Raw genomic sequence first — 12,272 nt, forward strand, 5'->3', positions numbered from 1 at the left:
ATAATGTTCTTCAAGCTCTCGAATTATCAAACCAAGACCAAATGACATTCAGTCACGTTCTTGCATGTCGCGTCCTGGGTTTCTCTACTTCTAGGAGTAGTTCCTCCTAACTATGAACGCATTAACGACGAGCGATTTAATCTTCCTCGGTTGTAGGTAAGTATTTGTATTTAAATAGACGACGAATAGTGAAGACTGATGGCGGCGAGAAACAGCAGGAGGTGCTTGGTAGAATCCGGTCTCTCTTTTTATAAGCGGCAGAAATTTTGCCACTTACTACTTTCTTATTTGAATTCTTAGTTTCACGGGAATTCAAACAAATAAGATTGCTAAACTTGATCTTAGTAGAGATTTTTATATGCCTGGGCATTTTATTGCCAGCCGTGATATACATGACGGCTCACCCACAAGACCCAACAAGAACGCTGCTGCGTTAAGGTCGTCGAACTAGAAGAATGCCATATAAAGTACCATAACGTAACTGAGAAAGACTCTGCAGGACCATCATTGGTCTTAAAATAGCGTCTCTACTTACAGTAATCACCTTCATATATACTCTCCTACTAGGAGGCTAGGTCAGGCAAGCCCTGAGACATGAAGAGGGCTGCTTCTTCGCCTCTACCCTGCACCTACATGCCAAGTCCTTTACATATTCGTCTCCGAAGCAACCGGTGAATATCAGACAGTCCCATAAAGAGCATAAAACACCCTTCGCCAATCACAGAGCAAGGTGACAGCATCCTGCTCGTATTCCGGTCACCCAAATTAACATGTCTCACCGGCCACGAGATTCTATTTAAGCGTCATCTAACAGTTTTGATTACTGCTTAAATACATTTCAAACATCAAGATCGACTCAAGACATGAGCCTTTTTGGATACGTGTAAGCCAAATTCTGTGTGATTTGTATATCTGGAGAAACCTCCTTGGTATTTGCCCTACTTGATACTACTGGTGATAGGGGACGCGGGATACGATTTACCAGCAGCAGTATAGCGCTGTTGACATGAATCGTGTCTTTTACAACTGGGTACGGTCAAGCCCGTTTCGATGCTGGCCCTCTCTCGACGCCGTCGGAACCGCGGGCGCCCTCAACTACCCCTTCCGTACCGTTCTGCTCCGTCGCCTTCTTCCGCACATTCACCCAGCCCATACCCCAAGAAGCAGCAAACGACACCGCGCCAAGTGCTACCAACAAATAGAAGACAGCGTTGATGCTGTCCGAGAACGCGAGCAGCAGTCCATGGAGCTCCGGACTACTAGGGGGTAGCAAGCCTCGCACGGCTTCCGCGCTTCCACCCACCGCGAGCGCCGCCTCGGGGCTTACTGAAGGTGCCAAAATGGAGACTTGCCGCGTAAGAGTCTGTGTAAATATTACATTGCCCACAACTGTGAAGATGGCCGATGCCAGATTCTCGACGAACAGCAAGAAGGCTATCGCGCTGGGGCTCTGGGCTGGCGTGACGGCGTTTTGTACTGAGATCACAGACTATGCAACAAGTTGATTTTCCCCCATCAGTAGAAGTCGATGAAGCCGGTGTAGTATCACTTCGGGATGGAAAATTGATCAAAGGGGGAAAGACGCACCATTTGTAGTCCCAAGCCGCGTAGGCCGAACAGAATTTGGTGTCCGATCCAAGCTGCCGTCAATGTATTCGGATCCCAGGTCGATATCAAACCGCATGCAATTGTAGTCGTCGCTCCTGAAAGAACGCTGAACGGGAGGTAGTAACCAATTCTTGTTACTAATGAAGGTTAAAAGTCAGCAAAAGTCTACCCTTTCCGTCCTTCGTCATTCTAAAATTCAAGAAGCAGGCGGGTTCAACTTACCAAGGGCACCAGAGATAACTAGAGACAGTAATTGCGTCAGAATCGAGGGCAGCATGTAGACACCGCTCAGCGAGGGGCCGACACCCTTCACAGCCTGGAAGTAGATGGGGACGTAGTTGACTCCGACATAGTTTAAGGAGAATAGGGTGGTGCTCTGCATCGCGCTGGCCCATACCCGTCTCCTCTTGATGAGGTGAAAGGGTATGAGGGACTTCTCGCCTACGTGCCATTCCCAGATGGAGAATATGAGCAACGTAGCACCAGAAGCTGCTAACAAGCCGATGACGACGGGCGAGCTCCACCCGTGTTCGGTCGATCCCCAGTGCAGCGCGATGAGAAACATGACAGTTGTCGGGGCAAACAGCGCAAACCCTGTGAGGTCGAGTTCTGGGATGATGCGGCGTACGAGGGCAAGCGAGAATGGTGGCGTGAGCGTCTCTTCCGGGACGCGGGTGAAGAAGAGGAAGAGGCTGGAGACCACGCCGATGGGAAGGTTGATGTAGAAGCCTACAGTTTGTCAGTTGTCAAGTTGAGAGTTGCGCAAAAATCACCGGGGTGATTGCAACTGCTTACACCATCGCCAGCTCGCGTATTGCGTCAAGGCACCACCGATGAGAGGCCCGAGGACTATGCCTGTTTGACAGACTTGAGTCTGTTGTCAGCTCACCTCCCGTTAAACTCGGTCGTCTCTGCTGACCTGCAAAGACTATGCCGTTGTAAACTAAAAGTAGGAAGTGAAGGTTAGTTCCGATATTTTAGACACTCGGCTATACCGTCGGCAACTTACAAGGACGTTTGTGCAGGGGCACTGCTCCGGCGACGAGGTTCAGGGCACCGTTTTCCAACGCAGAGCTTCCCAGCCCGGCGATGGTACGGCCGAGGATGAAGAACATGGACGACGTTGAGACTGCGCAAAGCAAAGAGCCGATCTCAAAAATGAAGACGAAGAACAGAAATGTGTACTTCACGTTGAGGTAGGTGTAGAGTTTTCCGGTAAAGGGCTGCAAAGCCGCACTGGTGGCCGGATTTGTTAGATTACATTCAGTTCAAGTTAAGTTCTCTTTCGCATTGTTGTCTTCGGTGAAAAGGGATCGTAGTTACCTTGAAAGCACATAGGCACTTCCGTACCATCCGATACTGTTGAGTCCTAATGTTAGCATTTGCGCCATTGTGGTTGTACAATTTCAAAAGAGTAGGAATTGGTAGGGGGTTAAACGTACTCTTGCAACCGGTGGAAATCACTCGTAATGTACGGGATAGCCTGGGTTCGGGGGAGGCATCATAGTCAGCTGTCTGACCAGTATCGCACAATGATGCCCGTTATCAGGCAAACATTATTAAAGCCGATTGTGACACGACACTATGTTCTACCCGTACTCACCGTCGCAGTGATGCTGAAATCCAAGAGGACGAGAAAGAAGACAGACATAATGCCGAAGAGGGCAGCGTACAGCCTGTATCCGCTGATGTACTCGTGGTCTTCCTTGCCGAAGTCGCCATTGACGGCAGGATTGGCATTGGCTTCTGGTGACTCCGGGCCGGTGTCGGGAGCCGCTGTCCCCTGGATTTCCCTTTGGGCGTCGCCATGTGCATTCTCAGCTTTCTTGGAACTTGAGATGCCCATGTTTGTTGCGGTCATGGTTATCTCTGCCGCCATTTCTGCTTGACTCTGCTGTGGCTTCTCATGGATTGAAGCCTTCGGTAGTGAACGTGGTTCCATGTCCGATTCTGAGCGTAGTTGTGCTTCTCCCGTCATAGTTGTCCGGTGCAAGAATCGTCGTTCTCAGTTTTCGATTGAAAGTTCGCGTGCGACGCAAGTTAAATCGAACCTGTCGAGGTAAGTAAGCAGAATGGGTAGAGGTCACATCTCTTTGTGTGTGATGAGACTGTAGCCATTACTTATAAGAGATGTGGAACAAGCAATGCATGTCCCGACACCCCGCTTCCAAGTTCGGAGCTCGTACTGCCAGTGCACTGGTTTGATAGTTTCTGTGCAAAAGAACCCTTGGTTACATGGACCTTTTGTAGTGCCAAGTAGATGAAGCAGATGAGACTTGCTGATTGAGCCAAATTTTCTTGGCGAAGCCCTGATTGGATGCTCCCAAACAAGCACTCAACTGACGCTGACTGGGGATAGATGGTAAGTCAATATTCACGATAGGTACTTCTTAAATTCATCCACATGGTCTGGAGCTGAGCATCGCGTATTTAAGCTGATCTGTGATGGATCTTCGAGGGCTCTCCTTCTGGACCACAACCAGCCTTGCTTGAACTCAGGGTATTTGAGATTAATACATCAAATGGGTTACCAGACCGTGGCTATGTCTCCATTCGTCTTGCAGTGAAAATAAAGAGCACAGTCAAGGCCAGCCATATTGATACATAGAGAATACCTAAACGAAAAGGGAGGTAGGAAATTCCTCTGGTTCATGTGAGTACGTGAGATGGGCTTGAGACCAGACATACTACGTCGGAGATGAGGACGTAATGGAAGAGTAGATCTCATCGACTACGCAAAGTATTTCAGAGAAACCTAAGTACGATCCTGCTTGCCAAGTCTTTATGTATCGGAAATGACGTCCTGTTATTCGACGGTCGAGCCCTTGAAGGCGAGGGATCTGCGAACTTGTCGGGTACCTAGACGAAGAACAGGGGTCGTCGTTTTGTAGGCAGGCAGGATCCCAATGCGTCTATAAATTAAGTAAAACTCCCGGATATGTGCTTGAAGCGCCGGAGAACAACGACAGACAATTTCGTTGTAATTGTGGATGTTGATGTTTTGACTGACGACGCATATCAAGTTCAAATCCAGAGTGAATGCTCAACTTACCTAGGTTAGAAAGTCCTCACAACAAAGCGAAACTCCAGAGTATTCAGCTGGCTCTATACACAGAATGATGAGAGACAAGACACATGGTTCGTCGGCAGCTTTGAAGAATTGTTGAGGGTGCTTCCATAGCCCAAGGCTTGGCAAGTTAAGCAGCTGCATTAGAAATGGATCTTGTTGCGGAGGCAATGATTTCCTTGCACCATTGTTCAGATAATCCCGCCTGTGATTATATAGAAGGAAATAATCACACATGTGAGAACAGGACCTGCGTCATAGCTTATGTGGCCCCCTTGGATCAAAACGACCAGTAGCTCTACACCAGCAACGCCTCTAGCATAGGCCCTACCGAAGTTTTTGAGGCCGTGGCTGCCGGAGGCCGTAAACAAACTTGACGCCCAACTGCCAGACCAGACCTTCAGAGTCTAGGACATGTTTGGTTTAATCGTCAGTAGATCATCTCAGAGAAGTACATAAACCCTAGAAACCGCCATTTCGATACATCACTCAAGAATGGGAAGACCAGCAAAGGCATCTTTGAAACGAAGCAATAGTCCCATGGCGAGGCAATGAGTCCTCGGACGAAAGTGCTCTCGCGGAAACCCCTAGGTCAGACAGCCTTATTTGCCGTTGTTTTTTCAGTGAGAATAAACGTCCAGAGTTGACGGGCGGCGGACATAACGCGTCCTTCGAAAGTTCGATCCAGAGTATGGGGTCGAGAAAAGAACCAATAGCCGTAGGGCCGCTCTGCCCAGGCGTGGGTGCAACAAACAATCCTCAAGCAGCATCATTCTTGGCTGTGTTCTCATGTTTGGACATAGACTAGAGGGCATATTTATTGACACGAAGCGGCTGAATTTCCCTTGGATACGTTGTCTGTTGTGACACCAGATTTGTCAACATCATACATACAGTGCTTCTTTCGCAAGAGGACTTTGATCGAGTATATAACCTCACCTCCCAGCTCGTCGAATAGGTCTCGCAAGACAAACGATGTGTATGGCAAGCGGCGTCTGCAATCATTGAAGTCTGGCACCGGTGAATCTCGAGAGTAAGAAAGCCAGTGACCCAACGGCAGACGCCTGTCTCGAGTAGTCGCATATCGTATCTTGTCTCGAGGGCTCGGTGATACGCCGGAACACCCTCGCCATCGACCAGCGCTTCTGTCTGTAAGTTATTCGGCGGCTACCAGGGCACCACTCGAACCACATCTATGCGAAGCCGAGGGCGAAAATGACCGGCCAGCATACAGCCATGATGCTGACGGCAGGTCTCACCCGGGCCAAGAAGATAGAGGGAGCCAGACATTTCACTCACCATCCATACTCACGACGCCATTTGGGTGCCAAGATTGTAAGAAAGCTCGGTGAAAATGCTTAAATATTGCTACCCGGCGGGAGGTGATATTCGGCCTAACCGTTAAACATCACTTCAACCAACAAAATCCGTGCCAACGATATCACCGTCGCGATTCGGAAACCACAGGCATCATCGCACAGACGTCACAGCAAAAAACAAATGAGAGAGTCATCGGGACATATCATCCAAGTTTGTTCAATTTGATCCAAAATCCCATATCCCAAAACAAAAACCCTAGTAGGTCCAGCGTTCCCTACATGAACGACGAAACGAACCGAGCCACACGGGCTATCCGTGAGGAGGGGGCTCACTCTCGGATGCATCTAACCCAGGCGATGCACCATGTTGAAAGAGAAAATGTTCCTAGACCGGCATAACCCATGGTCCCTCCTATGTTCCCAAAAAGCCTCAAAAAGGGCATCAAATCATCTCCCCAATCCTAGGGGAGGAATCATCGGCTTCTCTCGAATGCTCTATCTAAAGAACGCCGATGGATGAACTGAAAGAGAGAAAAATGTGCAAGAAATGCCCGGCAAAAATACTCCTGTCCCAATGCATGACGGACTCTCATTTTTTGCTTCGGAAAGAAAGTCATATCCACATGCGGCATCAAACAAAAGAGAGGTATACTTCATCATCTCGCGGTTGGGTCTACCAAAGACGTCCCGCGAGGCGCCTGCTCAGCTTCTTGCGCTGGTTGACCGGTTCGTTCTGACGCACATTTCTCCAGGGGCTGCGGTCGCGGTCTTCCCAAGTTTGCATTTGCGCTGTGTGAATTGAGTCAGTCATTTCCCTTTCTCTCTCTCTCTCTCTCTCTCGGCTTCTTCTGTAGAATGCGCAGGGGACTTACCAAGAAACCTGTTCCAACGGCGGTCCTCGTCCCACAGGATATCGTCTCCAGACTCCCTCGCGAGCCTCTCCCTCCTAGCCCGCGACGCCGCCTCCTCGCCGACCAGGTACGGGTCCTCGAGCGGGCGAAAGTCCCTCGCGCGCTGCGCTGCCTCTTCCTCCGCCATGCGCTCTGACATGAAGCGCCGCAAGTGTGCGACAGGGTCGGCTCCGCCCTGGTTCATGCGCCTGCGGGCGACGTTGTTGAGGGTCGGGTTGGAATGCACGGTGGACCATGTCGGTATGCGGAAGTTGTTGAGCTGGGGAACGACGGCCGACGCGGGCGGGATCGGGGGCAGGCCGGAGCGGGGCTGGGGGGTTGTGGTGCCAGAGCGGGTCGGGGCCGGGGCGGCGGGTAGCAGGGAAGTCGGGTATTGGGTGGAGCCATTCGGGTTTGCGGCGGCGTTGTTTGCCGGGGGCGAGTATGCGGGTATCGGCTCTGGGTTGGGTGCAGTGGAGTGGTATGAAGGCGCGTCTGAGACTTTTCTTATTGTTAGTCTTTGGCTCTGGCGAATTTCCCATGACGGGAAGGCAGGTGTCGTCGAGGTGAGGCTCAGGCGGGCATGTCACGCGCCGCCGGGGCCACGGCCAGTGCAGAGGCTCCCGGCGTCCCGCTCTCGACCTCGTGAGGATGTTCTACTTACAGTAAGACGGTGCGGCGGAACGGATCGAGGCTGTTTCAAAGTCCTCAGAACTCAGCGCGTCGGTGCGCGTGGGGAAGAATCGCGGGTGTTCGGCGACGGCGGCGGCCATTTTGACGAACGAGACGCTTGGTGGGATGAGTTGCAAGTTGGGAAGCGCGTGGTCTCAACGAGTTCAGGTGTAGCCAGTCGAAGGTAGGATGCGAAAGGTGGAAGAGAAGATGGCGACCATCGGGCGGCAGAGGGAGAACCGGGCTCTCTTCAATAACGGTGAAGCGCAGCTCGAGCAGAGATGCGGCGGCGGGTAGTCTGATGTATGTTGAGATGTGTGCGTGTGTATGTGCTGTGCGCAGAGATAACGAGGGCGAGAGGGTCGCAGAGAAGGTTGGGAAATGAGCGTTCTGGACGTAGATGACGCCTTCCAAGGCTTCAAGTTCTAAGACACGAAGGTCAGGGGAGAGGAACAAGAAGCCGGTCACGCACGAAGCGATGGAACAAGAAAACGAAGTGGACGCCGCCCACGGATAAAGCAGCCCAGCGATGGCTGCAAGCTTTCAGTCCGAGCCGGCGGGAACTGGGATGCCTCTGCCCGAAAGGTGGGTGCCCTTGGTGCGTGGTATGTGGTGTACCGCCGTACGCAGCGAGTGTGCGTGCGTGGATGGGGGAGGGGTGTGCGGTGTAGGAGTGGAAGCTTGCGTCTTGGCGCAGCAGTAGCTTCGAGGCTCCTCGTATGTATCTTTGAGTAGATTTTGGGGATGGACGAGACCTTCTGTGGTTGTATAGAGGAGGTGCGGGACACGTGAGAAGGGACCAGAACAAACGGCGAGACCAACGACAGGAAGGCAAGGCCGGACGGAAGCAGGGTTCTGGGTTGATGTGGTTTGGATGTGTTTCTGTGGTGGTTTGGCAGGGCAGGACGATGCAGGTCAGATGTACAGTTTTCCTCTTTGAGAAGCAGAGGGAGGGGTGAGGGGTCGAGGCAGTGGAAGGGGGAAGCAGAAGAGGATGGATGGCATGCAGGTTGGGCGTGGAAGGTCCCCTTATACTAGATCAGGATAGGGAGGTAGAGGATGAGGAGGACCAGATCAATAAGCAAGCCAACAAGAGAAAGAAGTTCGCGTTGATATTTTAGCTGCTGGCCACGATAGACATGGTTGAACCGGGGCCGCGGATAAGAAAGGGGAAGCAGGCACCACGAAGCACGATGGGTAGACTGGAGACAAGACGGGAAGCAGCATCAGCGTCAGCAATGCAGGCTGGAGAGGCCGAGCAAGTGGAGGCACTGGGGGATAGTACCAAGTGGCCCACGGGGGCGTCGTGTTCCTGGCGCAAACGTGCCGGTGCCCAGCATTGGCTGACGACGATGGAGAAGCTGTCGGTTTAGCCATGGGCAGCGCCCCATTTGGGATTCTGGGGGGCGTGGAACAAGTGGAGGGCGAGGTGGATGACAGACGGGGAGAGAACTACTCAGTGAAGCGAACGGGTCAGGCTTGGTGAGGATGATGAAGCGAAGGGCGAATGTGGGAGTGAACGACAGGTACGATGCATACATAGCCTGGTCCGTTAAAGAGTCCAATCCCCATCAGCAGCCGCGGGAAGGCAGCAGCAGCAGTAGCAGCAGAGGGGGAGCATGAGTGACATTCCGAGGTTGAGGGTGAGGTGGGGAGTTGCGGCGCACTTGCTGCATTCTGGATGTTTACTACACAGCACACTAAGACTGAAGTAGCAAACTACGAATAGAGAGCGGGAATAAATGGCCACCGGAGAAAGGCCCGGTTTGGAAGGCCCGGTTTGGTTGTTGACTCTTGACGAGCAGACAGGCACAGCAAAGCAAAGCATAGCAATGATAAGAGGAGAGGGGAAAAGAAGAAGCAAGTGTCAGCTAGGCGCGGGGTCGTCGCCCATGGAAGGGCCCACTTCACTATAGGTACTTGACTTAACTTGACCTGAATTGTTGACCGCACTCAGCACAGCCCAGTCCAGGTCCAGGCCGGGCCACCCATCGAAAGCGCTCTTGCTGCAGCTGGAATTAATTAGCACAGCGCCGTCTTGGTCTTGCCCGTCGCTGAACTGAAAGGAAGAAGCATGCCCAAAGGTGCAACCTGTCGTCCCCATCCCCACCAACGCCGACGCCGCCCGAAGCCCCCGAGAGAGCTGTCAAAAACACCTCATCCCGTCACGTCTTTGCTTAACTTGTTTAGTACTGCTAGTAGCATCATCCCGGTGAGGCTTTTGCGGCATATTGTTTGGCGAGGAATAACGTTTGGGTGAGGCGCTGCGCACAGGCTGGTTCACATACGCGCCTGTCCTACAGAAACATCAACAGGAACACGGGAGGAGAGGATAGATACTGTGGTGGTTGATGTTAAGGCGGTCAGCAACGTACCTTACTGCGGCACGACAAGACAGACAGAGGGTACAAGTCATACATGGAAACGTTTTGTTTCCAGTTCTTGGTGGCCTCTCGTCCACTCGCCGGGTGCGCTGAGCTGCCTCTGGGGTCTTGGCAGGGAAACGCCGCGGCCTGTGAAGGGACCCCAATTCTATGGGTCTCGGCGGCTTTTGTACCGCTTTGTATCTCAGGTATTCGTACTCCCCTTCCAGAACACTCAACCACTTCCATTCTCGCTCTTGACTGCCCACGGCGAAGGGATGAGCGATAGCGGGGGGCTTGGGGGGTTACACCTCGGGCCAATCCACCCGCCAGCCATCTGCGAGCACGACAGGGATCGGGGGACATGGACGAGGACGGCCACCAAGAGGGACTGTGCCTTCTTTGCACCAAAGCATTTGCAGCGGAACTTGGTCCGGAGGCGAGGGGGAAAACACATGTAACGTAAGGTGGTAGATGCACAACTGGCAATGGTAATCACAATGCTGGAACTGAAAGTGCTAAACCTGAGAGCACCATCAACAGCATGGATGCCAGAATGTGACGAGACGGCGTCAGAATGAGGTGCTTGCCGTGTGCTTGTGCAGCACGATACGGAACACCCGCTGAACCCCCCGCCTTGCCCAGTCAAGAAACCCCACCACGGCGCCATGCAATCAACCTTGGTGAACTTGCCCTTTTCTCGGAGAAACATGTTACAACTTGTGGATTACGGGAGAACCACGCGTCTCAAACCAACTCCGAGCCAAACAGGTCCAAACAACCAACCTTCCATCGATACTCTATGGGGAGAGGGACAGACATGATGCGTTGTATGAGAGGTCTGAGCCAAGAATGCTAACTGGAGCTGTTGTGAACCCGCCCTAATCCACTATGACGAACAATCCTCCCCGGCCCAGCCCTACACCGGCAATCCCAAAACCTGCTTGTCCTGCCTCTCATTTTCCGAGGGATCGACTTTCCCGTCGCGTTGTTTGATGCGATGTATATGTTTGCTGTCGCTGCCATTCTGTTACCGTATTTGGCTTCAGGTTATCCCCGGACTGTGGATTAGGATGATGCTGCCGTGCAGGAGGGACAAGAACACATGTGTACCCCAGGCATACTTAGGTACTCCAAACAGAGTTGAGTAAGCATCACATTCGCAGCCACAGCTAGATGTCCCCTGAGCTAGACACACATCACCAAATGCCACCGCAGCGTGGTATCACTATCTCTCGGGGATGCTACATCATGGAAAGATAGAAAACAAAAAGGTGGCTTGGCCGGGCCCCGAATGTGGCACACGAGCACAAGAGCACAAGAGCACAAGAGCACAAGACCAACGCCCTTCCATTCCCTCACAAGACCAAGCCTCGCACACCTCACTCACAGTGTCATCCCCAAAAGGCCAGGGCCTGGGCTGTTCGGCATATGCAGCACGGAGGATTTCTCCAACTGATCATCGGCCACCCGGTCGATGCAGTTGTTCGTCCCTCCTCTCTCGCCCTCCATTTTAGGGTGTTTTTTTTTTCTCGGTCTACTGCCGTATGAACCGCCAGAATAAATACATCCAGATCGGCGCTGCCAAGGTTCACTGGAAAACAGCCGCTGGGCGATCGATCTGTATGTCGTTTTCTAGGAGGGGGGCGTACTTCTATGGCAACTTTCCAACGACTTCCATTCCTGATGGTGGAGAATTTTGCACCGTCAGCTTGAAGGCCCTTTTCTCTCCCGATTGAAGTGAGTATCTTATTTCCTTTCGTGGTATTGTGCTCCATAAAGAGAGACAACGACGTATTCGTAGAGATGACCAGCAGCTCGCAACCGGGCTCCCGGTCGCGATAGTGTCAGCATGTCGTCAACTTCTCCATACTCGGCACCCGTCATCCGCACGAAGCTCCATCAAGTATCCCAGAGCCCCTCCCTTTCCCATGGGTTCGCGGGGGGCAACCGCGACATGTCAACATGCAACATGACATATTGACAGACAGCGACAACAAACAAGAACTCCTGTTCAAGCGGAGGCTCTGGCGGCTGGCCGTTGAATCCATAGCTCTAGCCTGAGACACCTCACGAGCTCGGACACCGATCCGACCTGCCCATTTTTTTCGTCCGAATATCTGCGGCCTACCGAAAGGTAAACCTTGCCTCTAGGTAAAGATCAGACTGAAACAAGCGGCTACTAGTCCCGAGCAAAGTGCGTCATCTGGCCCATGTGGACGAAACGCAGCTTGAGCTTGTTTATACTACGCTCACAGGCGTAACTGGAACTCGAGCTTGCACAGCTGTGGCTGGGCATAGTGCTAAAAGTAATGGCAGGCCAAAATCGGTGATTGTATCTCTGGAACTTGCT

The 12,272-nt window shown here is 52.3% G+C and overlaps 2 protein-coding genes across 2 annotated transcripts; both read right to left on the minus strand.

Moving 5' to 3' along the window:
- Window positions 1–1,804: 1,804 nt before the first annotated feature.
- Window positions 1,805–3,454, minus strand: COL26b_001725 (uncharacterized protein; the record flags this gene model as incomplete). The annotated part of the gene is made up of 5 exons (XM_053174667.1): window positions 1,805–2,337; window positions 2,618–2,844; window positions 2,959–2,967; window positions 3,051–3,091; window positions 3,212–3,454. The coding sequence occupies 5 exons, from the start codon at window positions 3,452–3,454 to the stop codon at window positions 1,805–1,807; spliced, it is 1,053 nt and encodes a 350-aa protein (XP_053041290.1).
- Window positions 3,455–6,667: 3,213 nt separating this feature from the next.
- Window positions 6,668–7,657, minus strand: COL26b_001726 (uncharacterized protein; the record flags this gene model as incomplete). Its single annotated transcript, XM_053174668.1, has 3 exons — window positions 6,668–6,783; window positions 6,867–7,379; window positions 7,549–7,657. The coding sequence occupies 3 exons, from the start codon at window positions 7,655–7,657 to the stop codon at window positions 6,668–6,670; spliced, it is 738 nt and encodes a 245-aa protein (XP_053041291.1).
- Between the last annotated feature and the right edge of the window lie 4,615 nt (window positions 7,658–12,272).

The sequence above is a fragment of the Colletotrichum chrysophilum genome, assembly GCF_026319265.1.
Source record: "Colletotrichum chrysophilum strain AFK26 chromosome Unknown scaffold_8, whole genome shotgun sequence".
Classification (NCBI taxonomy): domain Eukaryota; kingdom Fungi; phylum Ascomycota; class Sordariomycetes; order Glomerellales; family Glomerellaceae; genus Colletotrichum; species Colletotrichum chrysophilum.